The following is a 16907-nucleotide window of genomic DNA, read 5'->3' as shown; positions in this document are numbered from 1 at the left end:
AACCTAATACGTAGACACATAGGCCATCGTCTGATTCCTTTGACTTGACTTCAATAGTGTGGGTATGTGGGGGATATGTGTTAAAAGCAACTGTAGTGTGGATTAGCCTATGTCGTAGGAGATTAGACCATAAACGAGGAAGAGGATATGTGTAGGTATTAGTGGATAAGGATATTGACTGCTGTATGGATAAGGAGTAGTTGATGGATTTATTGAGAGAGATCTTAAGCTTGGATAGAAGGATAATAAGGATTGGTATGTGGAATAGGGAGGAAGGGTAAGGGTATGGTTAAGTAGGATACGGAGATAGGAATGGGTTGATAGAAAAAATGAGTTAGCCTAAGGACAAAATGTGTTATTCTTTTCCTGTCTTACTTTTTCCTTCTGTTCTTTCTCTCTCTCTCTCCTTCTTGTTTTGGTCTTTATCCCTTTATCTCTCTGCTGCTGTCATCATTTCCGCCTGTGTGTTTAACTCTCTCTCTCTCTCTCTCTCTCTCCCTATTAGTTTATTCATCCTCCTCTTTCATTTTCTCTCTTTTTACCCCTTCTCACTCCTTCTCTCCCCAACTATCTCTACTTTCTTTCTTCCCGTTTCATCTTTTCCTCCCAACTTAATCAACCTTCACTGTGGCGACAAGAAGCCAAACACCTCAGGCACCTTTTTTTATATACCTGACGTTGGTATTACCTCTTCACACCTGTGCTGGCTCGTCCACCCACGAGATGTGAACGAACCAGCAGGTGGGGGGTGGGGGGAGTGGAGGGGGAGCCGGAGAGGTATGGGGAGTAGGTAAGGGGGAGGGGGATCGTAATTCTCACCTCCACTTGCCTGCGTATATGCGTCATCCCATTTCCCCCCTCCTCATCCTTCTCCCCTTCCTCTCCCCAACTGTGAGGGTAAATATTTTGAGGTTTTCTGAAGTAGTGACTGAAAGAAGGGAGGGGAGTGAAGGGAGGGGAAGGAATGGAGGGAAGAGAGAGGAGAGAAGAAAGGGGAGAGGAAGGAAGGGAAGAAAATGAAAGAATATAAGGGCGGGGAGATAAGGGAGGAGATAGAAGGAAGGGGATATAAAATAGGGGGTACAGGGAGAACAAAGAAGGAAGGGGAAAGAAGGGAGGAGAAGAAAAAGGGGAGAGTAAAGCCAGCACCCGTGTAGTCTACCTGTTGCTCACTCCCTCACTCGCACCCTCCCTCCCTGCCTCCCTCTCTCCCTCCTCACTCACACCCACCGTCACTCCCTCCCTCACTCCCTCCCTCCCTCACTCCCTCCCTCCCTCCATTCCTCACTCCCCAACTCCCTCCCTTCCTCCACTCCCAATCCCTCACTCCCCCAAGCTGTGTGGATAAACATCTTAAGATCTCCTGAAGCAGTGGGTGAAGGAGGGAAGACCCGTCGGTGTAGAGTGATGGCTATCTGTAATAAGCGAGAGTTTTACTGATGGTGGTAATTGATTTTACGAGGTATTAAGAGTATAAAAATAAGACCAAAAACTTTTACGATCATAAACTATAACGAGAAGAAACGAAGACGTAGAAAAATGATAAAAGGAAAGAGAATTAAAAGAAGAATAGTGATGAAGGAAAAGGGAAAGAGGAAGAAGAAAGAAGAAAGAACACAAACAAGAAAAAGAAGAACAACAAGAAAAGAATAAGAAAATAATAAAAAGAACAAGAAGAAGAAGAAAAGAAGAAGAAGAAGAAAACGCTATAACAAAAAGAAACAAAGCAGCAAATTAATAACAAATAAGAAAAGACAGAAACAAAAAGACATACATAAGAAAAATCAATAACCCAAGGAAGAAAAAAAAAACGAAGAAAAAACGAAGAAAGAAAGAAAAACCAGAGTTATACACCGCCGTATAATTGAGTAGTAAAGAGGGAGGAGGAGGAGGAGGAGGAGGAAGAAACGCTCTCAACACTGGGCTAGATTTAGTTGCGTGAGCTTTTTACGATCACTGAGGAGTATTAAGTTGAGGAGTTATGGTCCTATGCTGCCGCCACTACCACTTGTTGCTTCCCTCCCGCTACACGCTGTACAGGGTGAGGGAGGTGGGGGAGGAGGGGGGTAGGGAAGGCGGTGGGGGAGGTAAGGAAGTGGGGGGAAGGGGTGAGGGAGGAAGGAGATGCAGAAGAGAGAAGGAAGTGGAGGAGAGGGTCAGAGTGGGAAGTAAGGGAGGGGGTGGAAGAGGGAAGGAGGTGAAGGAGGGGTGAGGGAGGAAGGATATGGTGGAGAGGGAAGGAGAGCGAAGCAGAGGGTGAAGGAGGGAGGTGAGGAAGGAGGTGAGGAAGGTAAGGGAGGGAGATAAGGGAGGAAAGAGGCGGAGAAAGGGAAGGGAGGTGAGGTTAGGGGAGGTAGAAGACCAGGAGGATAGTTGCAGACAAAGTTTTCGTTGTTTATAATTTCAAAGTTAGCTGTGAATGTTTGCCTCTATCACATTAATTTAGAAGAAAAGATATATATACTGAGATAATTTGTATCTTTTTAAAGAGATATTTAGTTCTTTTAGATTTTTTTTATTTACTATTATTTCACTGTAGACATAACGTATTTTAGTGAGAATTTATGAGGTTTGTTGAATATGGTGTTCGTCCATTGGTGAGCATTTAAGTTGACGTGAACTTTACTAGATATAAGTAAGAATATTTCCCTTTTGAGAAATTATTAACCAAGTAAGGCTGTATATGACAAAATATTAATGGCTTTATGACAGACTATGTTGGGGGGAAGGGGGAAGATACCAGGGCGTTAATGTGAAGATAAACGGAAGTAATAGTGTTGGTAGCAAGACTTCTGATTCGCTTTTGTTAAGATTTAAATTCTACACTTCCTTAATGGTCATCTTTATCCCATAACCCTATTCTATTACCTTCACTAATCCCACTGACCACTCCTTCTATCACCATATTTATCACCACAACACCTCTCCACTTACCTCATGATAACGTTTCCACAGTCATACAACACCACTACATCACCGCTCTCCTCCTCCTACACATCCCTCCCTCTCCCCCCACACATCTCACAGCCCCCACAATCACCACTATCACCACCGTCGTCATTATCATCATCATCATCATCACCATCAACCCCTTTATTAACCATTAAATCGAACCCTATCTTAACCACCTCTAATACCTCTCCCCAACACCGCCATTATCCTCCACACTCCGTCTCCACCATCACCACCACTCTAATCTCTCAAAAACTTTCACTTTCACCACCATTATCACCTACCCCACCTTTACCATCCCTACACTCCTACAACTATCACCACCTCTCCCATATCCAATAACACCATCATCTTACCACCTCCCTACCACCACGATCACCCACCACCACCACCACCTCTCCCTCCCACCACTTCACCACCATGGACACCCACCACCACCACCTCTCCCTTCTCCACCACTACCACCACCAGAGACACCCATCCGCCCACCCTCGCCTCACACAAGTTACGAGCGGTGTGGGTCTCTACACAGGTTTATGGTTCGTTTTCTGTTGAAAGGGATCAGCGGGAGTGAGTTTTATGGATCAGAAGTATGCACGCTGACGGCTAACAGCTGATAACTCTCCTCCCAGGCACCTCCTCTGAGCTCCCGGGGTTTATAAAGCCAAGAGAGACTCACAGTGGTAATTTAAGAGGTATAACATTTTCTGTTTTTATAATTGGGCGGGGATGAGGAGGCAGCTAAGTGAGGGTTCTGTTCCCGGCGTTGGTGGTGGTGGTAGTGATTGTGTTGATAGTGGTAGTTAGTTGACGGTAATGGTAGTAATAATGGTGTTGGTTGTTAGTTGTAGTTTGTTATCATGGTAGTAGCGATGGTGATGGTGGTCATGATGGTGTTGGTAGTAGTAGTAGAGGTGGTGGAGTTGAGAGAGGAGAAGATGGTTGAAGGGTAGGAAGGTATAGGATAGGGTATATGGACGGGAGAAAGGAGGGGAGGGTGAGGGGGAGGTCAGGGGGACAGGGAGTTGACATTCATTTTGGGCATTTCCGTACACCGGGAACGTTAAACGAGGGACTTCTGTTACCTCCCAATGAATAGATCGCGGAATATGAATAATGAATGGAGTGACAACAAAAGCAGTGATTCACATGGAAGTGGGGGTGGTAGTGAGAGAGGGAGAGAAGGAGGAAGGGAGGGTAGGATGGAGTGTAGGAGTTAGGGTAGAAAGAAGGGAAGTGAAGGGTGGTAGTAAAGGAGGAAACGTAAGAGGGAGAGTAGGAAGGAAGGAAGGAGGCAGGGTAGGAAAGGGTAAGGAAGGGAAAATAGGAGGAAGGGAGGGTAGGACGGAGGAAGGGAGGGAAGTTAGGTAGGAGGGAGGGTAAGCGGGTAGGAAGGAGGGGGGTAGAAGGGCAAGAGGCTAGGAAAGAGCACGGGAGAGAGATGGTAGAAGGTAGAGTAAGAAGGAGGGAGAGTAGTATAGGGAGGAAAGCGGGGGTGGGTATCTCTGACGAATATTTCTACAAATGTGTTTGAGTGAGTAACTGGCTGAGGGTGGGGGAAGTTGGCGGCCCAATCAATGAGAGTGATGGTGTCTACCCAAATAATCATTAATTATAACCTCATATCAGAACTGTGTCGGCTGTAACTACGACATTTTGGTATTGTAATATGAGCAAAGTCAGTCTCCCCGTCTACCAAAAGAAAACAAATCTGTAAAAGAAGTCCTGAAGTTTATAATACGTGTTCATTTCTTTATATAGTCTACTACCGCCTTCTTGCCATTACAGGAGTTACCAGGAGAAATATAAGAATGAATTACAGTTAACAATGGTAGTAGGTGGACAGCGTTGGGTTGCAGGCCGCCCCCTGTGAACGCGGCAGCTGCGGCGTTGCAACGGATTAGTGAACGCTTTGTGTCCCTCAGGCCAACACCAGCACCCTCAGACACCACCCTCACTCGACCACCCTCCCTCACTCAACCATACTCACTCAACCACAATTAGTCGACCACACTCACTCAACCACACTCACTCGACCATACTCACTCGACCACACTCACTTGACCACACTCATTCCACCACACTCACTCCACCACCATCCCCCCTATCCACTCTTCTCACTCCACCACCCTCCACCCACACCTACACCCACCCACCCTCTACCCTCATTCATTCTCCCCATGCGCTCCACCACCCTCCATCCTCATCCACTCTCCTCACTCCACCATCCTCCACCCCCTCCTCCCCCACCTCACTCACCTTCCACCCTCATCCACTCTCCTCACTCTACCACCCTCCACCCTCACTCACTCTTCGGTGCAACACTTTCCACCCACTCCACCCACTCCACCACCACCCACCCACTCCCCACCAGCCTCTGTACGTCTTCCTTCTCCCTGTTTATTCTCGCTCAGTTATTATTCAGCTAAGTTACTGTTTTTGTATCTCCTTATGAGGGTAATATTGACCTAATTTACCTCAGTTGTTTCAGAGGATTAAAAAGATATTTATACGTTTTAATATAATTGTGGCTGTTATTCTAGTCAGTTTTAAGTGGGAGAACGTGTGTAGGTTAGGTTAGGTTAGGTTAGGTTGATATTGGTATAAGTTCATGTTTGTTCAATTTCAATGTCTCTGGTTGAGTTGTCTGTTAACTCGCATTATGAATAACACTTTCGGGATTACCTGAACATTCGCCCCTCCAACTTATGACACCTGGAGATTAACCTAACCTACCTTAATCTAACATAACTTAACCTTATATAGCCTAAGCCCCCTGGGAAGTGTTAGGATGGTTAATATTCAGGTGAAATATGCTGGAGAGCGAATCTTCAGGTTTTCCCACTTATAAGGAGGTGTAATGGTCGTTTATTAGTACCTGTAACTTCTCCTTCCTCTCCCCTCCCGTAATTTCTTCAAAATGTCCCTCTTTCTCTCTCTCTCTCCCTTCAAATCTCCCTAACATTCCCCCTCTCTTCCTCCCTTTTCCCTCAAACACCCCAACACTCCCCTTCCTCCTCCCCCCTCGACCATACACTGCGTTGTGACCTAATCTAGGGATACATATCCGTTATTTTGCATAAGCGGCAGACCTGAGCCAGATGTCTGACCTCTTGGACGTAATTCAGTGTCCGGGACGTCAAACTGTCGATGGGCACGCGAGCGAAAGGCGCAAGAAAAAGCGGCTTTGGCGTCGTGGCTAATTTATACTTCGCCTATCCATCGCTTCTGTGTCTCCCTTTCGACGTATTTTTTGTTATCTACTTCTTTATCTGGTGGTCGATGGATTAGGGCTCGAGTTAAAGAAGAGGTTTTGAGATTGAAGAGACATAGAAGACGTTTTGGTTTGAGAGGGACGGTGGGTTGTGAAACATTGTTGATAGGGGGAGTTGGTGAGGGGGGGAGAGCTAGAGGTCGCAGGGCTGTCAGCTGCCCTTTCACCGCCACGTGGATGAAGGGGGAGAAGAAAAGGCTCATGTGCCCGCGACAACGCCCGCTGCCACACCTACAGCAGTGGTGGTGGTGGTAGCGATGGTAGTGGTGGTGGTGGTGGAGGTGGTGGTTGTGGATGGTGTTGGTGATAGTGGTGGTACTGGTAGTAGTGGTGGTGGTAGTGTGGTGGTGGTGAAGGAGGGAATGATGGTGGAAGTTATAGCGATTTTAGTGGTAGCAGAAAGTGGTCGTGCAATCCCTCCCTGCTGACTCCCAAACCCTTTGCTGACACCCAAACTCTCCCTGCTGACCCCTACCCTCCCTGCTGACACCTACCCTCCCTGCTGAACCCATCCCCTCCCTGCTGATCCAAAACCTCCCTGTTGACCCAAACACCTCCCTGCTAACCCCACCCCTTCCTGCTAACCCCAATCCAAATGGCCCAAGTCACTTCCTAACTTCCTCCTCTCTCTCTCCCCTCTTCCCCTTGTTACCCTAAACACCATTTTTCCTTTCTTCTCTATCTCTTTCATCTCCCGGCTCCTCCATCCCATCCTCACATGCTTTCCTTGTACTTCTACCGCTTCCTCTACTCTCTCTTTTTATCTTTCCCTTCTGTCTCCATCTTCATCTCTTCTACCACTTCCCACTCCTTACTTATTTCCTTATCCCTCTATCCCTTCATTATCACTCCTACTCTATACCCTCCTTTACCTCCCTATACTCACTATCCACTTTCCCCTCGCTTCTAACCTTCCCTTCTTTCCTCCCCTACCGTACCCCCTGCCAGCTCACCCCTGCCATCCCCTGGTGAACCCCTGCCGCTACAGCCGACCGACAATTTCACAGAGTTTCTGGGGCTGATTATTTAAAGAGCCCAGCGGCGCGGCCTTCCCCTGTGGACACGTCAAACTTTGGCCCTATTAACTCTTGCCATATGAGGCGCTGTGGGGAGAGACGGTGTAGGATAGTGAGGGAGGGAGGGATTGAGGGATGGAGAGGAAGGGAGGGAGGGAGGGACTGGTGGAGGGACGGTGGGAGTGTGTGCGACTCTGGAACCCATTTCCTCTTTCCAAAAACTCCCAATTTTCCTTAAGATTAGAAATAATCATTTAAACCACGTTTATTGCCTTCCAATTTCTGTTCCTCAAATATAATTGAGTATAATTTCAGACAGCTTCGATGGCGATGAAAAAAAAAAGACGAAAATAAAAGGGATGATTCCGGGGACGAAAAAGAATAATAGGAAATAAATTTTGCCGGCCGGGTCTCTCCCCCTCCCCTACCCTTTAAGGGTGGGTGGACCGGCCTGCCAGGACAAGGGTAAGTTCTTAATTTCCGACACACCGACGGACACTTTCCGTTTTATTTCTTCTCATCTTACAATAAAAGTAATAGCAGAGGTGTCTGGAGGCAGATTGAGACAACTGGTGTGATGACTTTATGAGTGGGTGAGATGCTGATATTGGATAATGATGTAAACAAAAGATCATTGAGTTATCGAGGTTTAACAGTATGTGAGAGATTTATTGATGTTTGCCCCGAAAGAAAAAAAAACACGAAAAAATCACATAATAAAAGAGATTAGTAACAATTCTACTTGGAACAATTCACAGCGACAGAAATTATCAACTGTGAAGAATCCCACATTGGGTATTGAGGGTGTTTTAAGTTAATGTATCTTGATGGGAGTTTGATCTTCACATTTGGTGTTCGCTGTGATAAATATTCGGTTACTGAAGAACGAAAGATGTGATAATTTTGGGGAAAGAGATAATGGAAAGGCAAAATAAGTAGAAAATCAGAATATAGAATTAGGGGGAGAGAAGGAAGTGGGTGTGAGAAAACAGAGAGAGAACGATTTTTCCCTACCACTCCCACTCTCTGTCCCCTCCTCCTCCTCCTCCCCTCCATCTACCACCATCCACTCCTCCTCCCCTTCCACACTTTGCCTCCTTATCGACTAGTTTTCCCTGGCCTCTCCTTCCCCGGCTGGCGACCCTCTTATAAATAATTCCCTGTATGCTGATAGATACGCTGCTTTATGCCCTCTATTGGCCTCTAGACGTCTACCACCGTGATGTATTACTTACTGTGTGTGGCTCAGACTTGTGCCAACAGTCTTGGATAATATATACAACTGTATATTGTTTGTGTATGTGAGTACACGTATGCTTAAATATATATGGTGCGTCTATACTCTCAAATTTTCAAAATTTCCAATTGTAATTATTATATAATCATCGCCTAAGTACGTAATTACACACATAATAAAATGAACAAAAAATATCCCCATTACATTAACATTCTTCAGTCAGCAAAAACTTCCATAGAATAAAGAAATCCTTTCACTGTGGTCACTCAAGCGACCCGTCTGTTTGTTTACACTCGCTGATGTTTTTAGTATCACATGTGGTGGGTGTCCATCCCTCCTCCTTCACACCAGCTCGGGTTATCAATAAACGCTGTGGACCATAACTAGCATGTCCAAAATACCATAAAAATCGCCCAAGAGGCCCCAAATGGGGGTAAATCTGAGAGGGTGGAGAGATGGTGCATTCCCTGGGCGGCTATGCACGCGACCAGCCTCGGACGTGACAATAGCGAGGCTGCCTTCTGATTGGCCGGCGCTGGTCACGTGACGGCCGCTCGCCAAAGCGTGATAATGGCGAAGTGCAGTAGGCCTGGGACAGTAGGCCTATCAGTACGGCCATCATCTGTCGCCCGCGCGCTGTCATGAGCTCCTATTTTGCCAACGTGGCCTCGGCGGGCAGCTGGGCCGCCACCACTCAAGACCAATACAGCTACATGCAGAGTTCCAGGAGCCCAGTGGGTTACCCTGACCCCACGCAGGCCTACACGCAGTACAGCGCCAATATGCAAGGCTACCGCTATCCTGCCGCTGCATATTCTGCATTGGGCAACATGGGGGTCGCCATAAAGAATGAGTACGAACAAACCACGAACACCACAACCTCATCGTCTGCCCCTCCTGCAGGATACGACGCCAACCAAGGTTTCTACACCTCCATGACCTCCTCCAGGAGCGGTGACCATACAGTTCCCCAGTCCATATCTGCTGCTGTTCCTCCGCCACCCCCTGCTCCTTCAACCCCTTCTTCAATAGTGCCACAGGCCCTCAGCCCAGTGAACAGTGACTTCCACAGTGCCAAAATGAACAGTTGTTATATGAATCCGATAACTGGACTAACCCCTTCGGCAGTGACCTCAGTGACCCACAACCCCCTCAGCCCTACGGACGTTCTTAGCCACGTCTACGGCGGTTCTCCTGACGGGGCGATACAACCTTATACCTCCAAGACCCAGTCCCCTGCCAACTACTACCAGTGGGTGAAGGCGTATCCTGCAGGTTGGTGCTTTGGACTTCTTTCTTGGTGTGTTTGTTTACTGTTTGTGCCTGGATATAATTCTGGGAGTGTGTGATTGTTTGTGTTTGGTGTCGTAGGTGGAATTATAGGTGATTGTTTTGAAGTATTGGAACTGTCTCTATGTTGAGAGATATATTGTTTGTCTGTGTGTATGAATGTTTGTTTGCTTGTTTATATTTGTGCCTATGAGTATAAATATCTATTTGAATGTAGTATTACTGAATGATCTCAATTATTCTCGATGGAAAACTTTGACTGACTATTTTTTCTTCACCTGCTTCTCGATACATCATAGTCAACTGCTGAAGGATTATACTCAACACTCCTTCTATCCTACCAGTATCTGACACCTAATCCCTACATCCCTCTTGATTTCTGACACCTAATCCCTACATTCCTCTTGATTTCTGACACCTAATCCCTACATCCTTCTTGATATCTGACACCTAATCCCTACATCCCTCTTGATTTCTGACACCTAATCCCTACATTCCTCTTGATTTCTGACACCTAATCCCTACATCCCTCTTGATATCTGACACCTAATCCCAACATCCCCTCTTGATTTCTGACACCTAATCCCTACATCCCTCTTGATTTCTGACACCTAATCCCTACATTCCTCTTGATTTCTGACACCTAATCCCTACATCCCCTCATGGTTTCTGACACCTCTTCCACTCTCCCCTCTAATTTCCTCCAGCAAGTGTCTTCATCTTCCCAGCTTCTGACACCGACCGACCTCTCGTGGTTCCCTCAGGTTTATTGTAGTCAACCAGGGCCTGCAGAGAGTTCTCCTTCAGGCCACGCACCGATACACGTGTTTTTTCCCTCGAGTTTTACGACGTGTGTCCATATGTCGCCTCCTCTTCCTCAACACCCTGCTATTAACGCGCCTCATATGGCTCTAGTTCCCTGGAAAAGAGGATATAGGAAAAAAAAAGGTACTTGTTAAGAAATGACCAACGAGATGATCCGAATTGTAAAGTTTTTTTGTGTTTTTTTTCTTTTGTGTTGGTGTTGTTGTGATGGTAGTGGTGGTTGTTGTTGTTGGTGGTGGTGGTTGTTGTTGTTGTTGTTGTTGTTGGTGGTGGTGGTTGTTGGTGATGGTATTGGTGGTGGTGATTGTTGTTGTTGTTGTTGTTGGTGGGGGTGGTTGTAGTGGTAGTGGTGGTAGTGGTGGTGGTGGTGGTGGTGGGGGTGGTAGTGGTGGTGGTTATTGTTACTGTTGTTAGTGTTGGTGGTGGTGTTGGTTGTTGTTGTAGTGGCAGTGGTGGTGATTGCTGTGGTGGCGATGGTGATAGTAGTGGTGGTGTTAGTGATAGTGGTGATGATGAAGGTGGTGGTGATGGTGATGATGGTAGTGGTGGTGGTGATAATGGTGGTGGTGTTGGTGATGGTGTTGTTCGTGGTAGTACTGTTATTATTGACATTGTTTTTGGTGGTGGACTTGTGGTGATGGTGGTGATGTTAAGAGGCTTCAAGCTACTACTGGTTACGGTAGTGATAAAGGCTGTGATACTAACTTTGGTGGTGGTAATGGTAGGGGTAATAGTTGTCATTATCTTTCCTGGAAATGGTAACAATGGTAATAGTAGTAGCAGTAGTAGTAGTGGTGGTGGTGGTAGTAGTAGTAGTAGTGGTAGTGGTGGTACTAGTGGTAGTGGTGGTGGTAAGGATGGTGGTGTCTGGTCCCTGCTGCGCGTGTGTGGTTGTCGTGTAAACAAACAGACCAACTGTGGGGTCTCCGCGTCGGTCCCATGGTTGACAAAGGCGACCCACAGTTTACACACACACACACTGACAAAGACTATTTATTACTCCTTAATAACACATCTTCCACGGTAATTATACTCTAATAACTTTAACCGCATTATATAAGAAAGTAAAACTGGTCTGAGGGATTTTATTTTATGTTAATTTATTTTCAAAACTGATCCCATTAAACCACGTAATTATTTTATAAAGATTTATTTCATAGTTTACTGTTTTGATTTTAATTAAGAGGGAGTTAAAGAAATGAATTATTCCCGTCTTCTAATTATGTTGTTTATACTCAGGAGTTTAAACCATTTCCTCAAACAAACAAAAATGAAACTTTTTTCTGTCAATAATTTTCGCATATAGGAATAATAATTAACACAATCATTAAAACAAAACTAAAATAATTATATAATTCTAAGGTACGAAAGATAAGTTATTGATAAAAGACGATGATAAATGAAAAGGAAGACAGTTTTATGAGGACAAGAAGGGAGGCATGAGCGTCTTGACAGAGTGGTGTGAGGATGTGAGGGAGGAACCACCAGGACAACCATTTGAAGGTGTGAGGTGGGGATGTGAGGTAGTTGAGGTGCGAGGGGGGTTGGGTGTGAGGTAGGTGGGGATGGGAGGTGAGGGAGGTGCGAGGAGGTTGGGTGTGTGAGGTGAGGTGGGGTGTGAGGTGCAGGGGGTGGGGTGTGAGGAGGTGTGGAGGGGGTGGGGGTGAGGGGAGGGGTAGAGAAGGGTGGGTGTGTGAGGGGGGTGAGGTGGAGGGGTGGGGGTGTGAGGAGGGGTAGGATGAGGGGGGGTGGAGGGAGGGGTAGGGGGGAGGGGGGGGTGGAGGTAGGGTGAGGGGGTGGGGTGGGAGGGGGTGAGGGGGTGGGGTGTGGGGAGGGGTGTGAGGGGTGTGAGGTAGGTGAGGTGAGGGGGTGGGGTGTGAGCAGGGGTGGGGGTGTGAGGGGGTGGGGTGTGAGGTAGATGAGGTGTGAGCAGGGTGGGGTGTGAGGAGGGGTAGGGAGGTGAAAGTGCGAGAGGGATAGGGGTGTGAGGTAGGTGGAGGTGTGAGGTAGAGGTATGAGATAGTGGAGGTCTGAGGGAGGTGAAGGTGTGAGGAAGGTATAGGTGTAATGTAGGTGGGGAGTGGGGGTGTGAGGGATGTGAGGGAGGAGGAAGTGTGTTTGAGGTAAAGGTGTGAGGGAGGTAAAGGTGAGAGAGAGGTGAAGGTGTGATATACCTGAACGTGTAAGACAGGTGTTAATACTCCCTCGGGACCAATAATAAATAAAACCTCGTTATTTACTGTTGAGGTCAACAACAAGATTTAATTAACAGTAAAATGTAAATAAATACACATATACCTGAGTCATGAGCAGTTTCTACGTACAAAGCTCTACAAAATTTTTTACGAAATACTAAGAGATCGACAGACAGACAGATAGACAGAGAGAGCTGGACCGGACATAGAGGTAAACAGGCCAGGTATGTGTGTAGGCAGGACGGACAGGTAGGTGAACCAGAGAGAGTGGATTCACGGTCAGATCCTGAGATTAGATAGACAGAGGAGGGCACACACACACACACACACACACACACACACACACACACACACACACACACACACACACACACACACACACACGAATACATAAACATAGGTCTTTCGAGAAATTATTTTGTCCAAGTTGCAGACAGTCTGTTCATCCTCAATAGACAAACAGATCTACACTACAGTAGAAATATTTATCTGTATAACAACGAACGTACAGACACAGTGGTAGAAATGATATACAGCCTTACAGACAAGACGAACTAACAGACATAGAATGACAGTAGAAAATAAAGCTAAAAAGATATATATACACACAATCAGTTTAAAGTAAAGACAGACAGACAGACAGACAGACAGACAAACAGACAGACAAATTCACTGGAATTAAATGCATAGACAATCAAACAGAGAAAAAATCAAACCATACATATAGACAGACATTCAAACACCCATACAGACAGACAGACAGACAGACAGACAGACAGACAGACAGACAAACAGGGTCAGAGGTCATCGCTGCCGGGCTGGGGATGATTGACAGTCTGAGATAATACCGAGGCATTTCCCGGCATAAGGTCTGGGTGTGTGGGGGATCACCTGCGGGAAGCTGCCACCACCACCACCCAGCATACTGATGTCTGACCCCACTCCTTTGCTGGTGGCACTCTATGGCTCTACTGGTGGTATTCCATGGCTCTACTGGTGGCACTCTATGGCTCTACTGATGGCACTATATGACTCTACTGGTGATATTCTGCTCTAATAGTGGTATTCTATGGCTCTACTGGTGGCACTGTAAGGCTCTACTGGTGGCACTGTATGTCTCTAGTGGTGACACTCTATGGCTCTACTGGTGTTATTCTATGGCTCCACTGGTGGTATTCTATGGATCTACTGGTGGTATTCTATGGCTCTACTGGTGGGACTCTATGGCTCTACTGGTGGCACTCTATGGCTCTACTGGTGGTATTCTATGAATCTATGGTGGCATTTTATGGCTCTACTGGTGGTATTCTAAGGCTCTACTGGCTCTGGTGGTATTCTATGGCTCTACTGGTGGGACTCTATGGCTCTACTGGTGGCACTCTATGGCTCTACTGGTGGTATTCTATGATTCTCCTGGTGGCATTTTATGGCTCTACTGGTGGTATTCTATGGCTCTACTAGTGGCACTCTATGGCTCTACTGATGGCACTATATGACTCTACTGGTGGTATTCTATGAATCTATTGGTGGCATTTTATGGCTCTACTGGTGGTATTCTAAGGCTCTACTGGCTGTATTTTACTGGTGGCACTGTATGGCTCTACTGGTGGCACTCTATGGCTCTACTGGTGTCACACTATGGCCCTCTGATGGAACTCTATGGCTCTACTGGTGTCACTATGGTTCTACTGGTGGCACTCTGACTCTAATTGAGGCCCTCTAACTCTACTTGTGGCCCTCTGACTCTACTAGTGGCCCTCTGAATCTTCGTGTGGCCCTCTGACTCTACGTGTGGCCCCTTGACTCTACTAGTGGCCCTCTGAATCTTCGTGTGGCCCTCTGACTCAACGTGTGGCCCTCTGACTCTACTTGTGGTCCTCTAACTCTACGTGTGACCCTCTGACTCTACTTTACCTACAGGGTGGACGGTACATCTATGAACGGAGTTGAAATTCCAGGTTACGAAGTTAATTTAGCAGAGGGTCTCGTAGGCATGGTAGGGTCGTGTGCGTGTGTGTGTGTGTGTGTGTGTGTGTGTGTGTGTGTGTGTGTGTGTGTGTGTGTTTTATATTTACCTGAACACATGGACTTCTGGTTTTATCTGTTTAAGAGATACATATTCTTAAGAAAGTTTAAGTTGACTTTGCTTTTAGTTTTGTTGTTATGAGCCTCCTTTAGACCTATGTATTGTCTTTGTCAACAAAAAAGCTAATTTGCAGACTTGTATTGCTAATATTCACATATTTTGTTGCAACTTGAAGGTATATCATTATCTGAACTCACTTGAATTATCAGAAAATATCAGGAGTTCACCTCATTTCTTCAGTAGCTAATATACTTGATTTTTCAGTAGGGCAGGATCAGGGTGCAGGACCTAAGAGGACCCGCCAGACCTACACAAGGTACCAGACACTCGAATTGGAGAAGGAGTTCCATTACAATCGCTACCTGACGCGGCGACGGAGGATAGAGATCGCCCACGCCCTTGTACTTACAGAACGGCAGATCAAAATTTGGTTCCAGAATCGAAGGATGAAGGCCAAGAAGGAGTCGAAGCTATCGAATGACAGCACAGGAGAGAAAAGTGAGGAGAGTGAGGAGAAGGAAGCAAGTGATGCCAGTCCTTCTCCTCTGCTCCTGACGGGGACGCTGGAAGGGGCATTGGTAGAAGCACTAAATGTGACTTGATGACCCAGAAAAACCTACTGGACTGTGGTTGGTCACTATATAGTCTCGTGTATTGGCGATGATTTCATACGTATTTATGTATAAACTGGGGCCAAAACTTAGGTTATATTAAACAACAAATGTAAATTTATCAACAAAATATTAGAGATAAGATACTGTACATGCCTTGCTTATTGATGTACAAATTGGGGCCAAAATAGACTATAACTAAAAATACTCAGGATTAACGACATATAAGATGATGGTATATGAGAATTAAACTCTTTTGTTTATCTTTTTTTTAAATAAGTTTAGTTAATAATCATCATGTTGCTTCGTAGTGCAATATTAAAGGAGACAAGGAAGAGTTAATGTTCTCGTGAAGGTGTACGTGCAATAGGTAGTGACTCGACCAGGTGTTGTCCCGTGACCTCGCTAAGCAGGGGGTGTGAAGCCTTGTTGGTGAGAGGAAGAAGTATTCCGGCTGTAGTGTAAAGCTCACCAAGGATCTGACAAGATCATATATAGACCCCCACCCACCCACCCTTCCTCCACGTCTCTTTTGTGTGTGTGTGTGTGTGTGTGTGTGTGTGTGTGTGTGTGTGTGTGTGTGTGTGTGTGTGTGTGTGTCATTTTTTCTTTCTATTATAGATTCTAAAGTCATGAGATGACGTCTACTTTGACACCTTGTATGAGTAAAATCTAACCTGGTATATTACAGGGACCCACCCCAAGGTATTTCCAGCATCCGAGAATCACAGCAACAACGTCTCTCATGAACACAGCGTCATTTCTAAACAAATTTGTAGCTAATTATATAGGTAATCTTAATATATGTTTGTCAGTTAGATGGTACTGTTTTATATTCTAGCCCATGTACTGCTGTTATTCAAACGAGCCTCAACTTGTTATGCCAGTAATACAGATACCATCAATATTAAATGATTACATTATTTATACGCATCTTTTATTTAATTTTTTTTAGTTGTTCTATTGAAATTAAAACAGCGAGATTAATCATAACACTACTTAATGGTCAACATGAGATTTGTCATATGATTAACATGTCTTGATTAATTAGCTATTGTTAAATTTACAACTTGTCAAATTCGTTGTCAGGTAACTCATTTTTGATTCATAAATTGCCAATAATCGTCAATAACCAGCAGAAATGTCTTGAAACATTCTGTCATTACAAGTTTGTTTATCAACGTCAAGTAGCTGCATCTGACACACCTTGTCAGTCGCCGTCAGTCGTTAGCCGTACCTTGTCATCTGCTGACAAACAACCATCACGTCTTTCTGCCTCAGCAGTGACTATCTCACACCTTGTCACACTCGACGTCAAATTCAGCTCGAGTGACGAACATCTATCCATCACCGACCAATTTCCTGCACCTCACCGTCAGTGTCCGCGGAGACCCATAAAAGCTCGCACCTTTCTCACGTCA

The 16907-nt window shown here is 45.8% G+C and overlaps 1 protein-coding gene across 1 annotated transcript; it reads left to right on the top strand.

The window, feature by feature from the left end:
• The first annotated feature begins 9120 nt into the window (after positions 1-9120).
• On the top strand, positions 9121-15477 carry LOC121869364 (homeobox protein Hox-B7-A-like). Its single transcript, XM_042370700.1, has 2 exons — positions 9121-9754; positions 15140-15477. The coding sequence occupies exons 1-2, from the start codon at positions 9121-9123 to the stop codon at positions 15475-15477; spliced, it is 972 nt and encodes a 323-aa protein (XP_042226634.1).
• The last annotated feature ends 1430 nt before the right edge of the window (positions 15478-16907 follow it).

Source organism: Homarus americanus, unplaced genomic scaffold, assembly GCF_018991925.1.
Source record: "Homarus americanus isolate GMGI-L3 unplaced genomic scaffold, GMGI_Hamer_2.0 scaffold36734, whole genome shotgun sequence".
NCBI classification, from domain to species: Eukaryota; Metazoa; Arthropoda; class Malacostraca; order Decapoda; family Nephropidae; genus Homarus; species Homarus americanus.
Note: the sequence above shows the minus strand (reverse complement) of the source record. Positions and strands in the feature narration are given on the sequence as shown.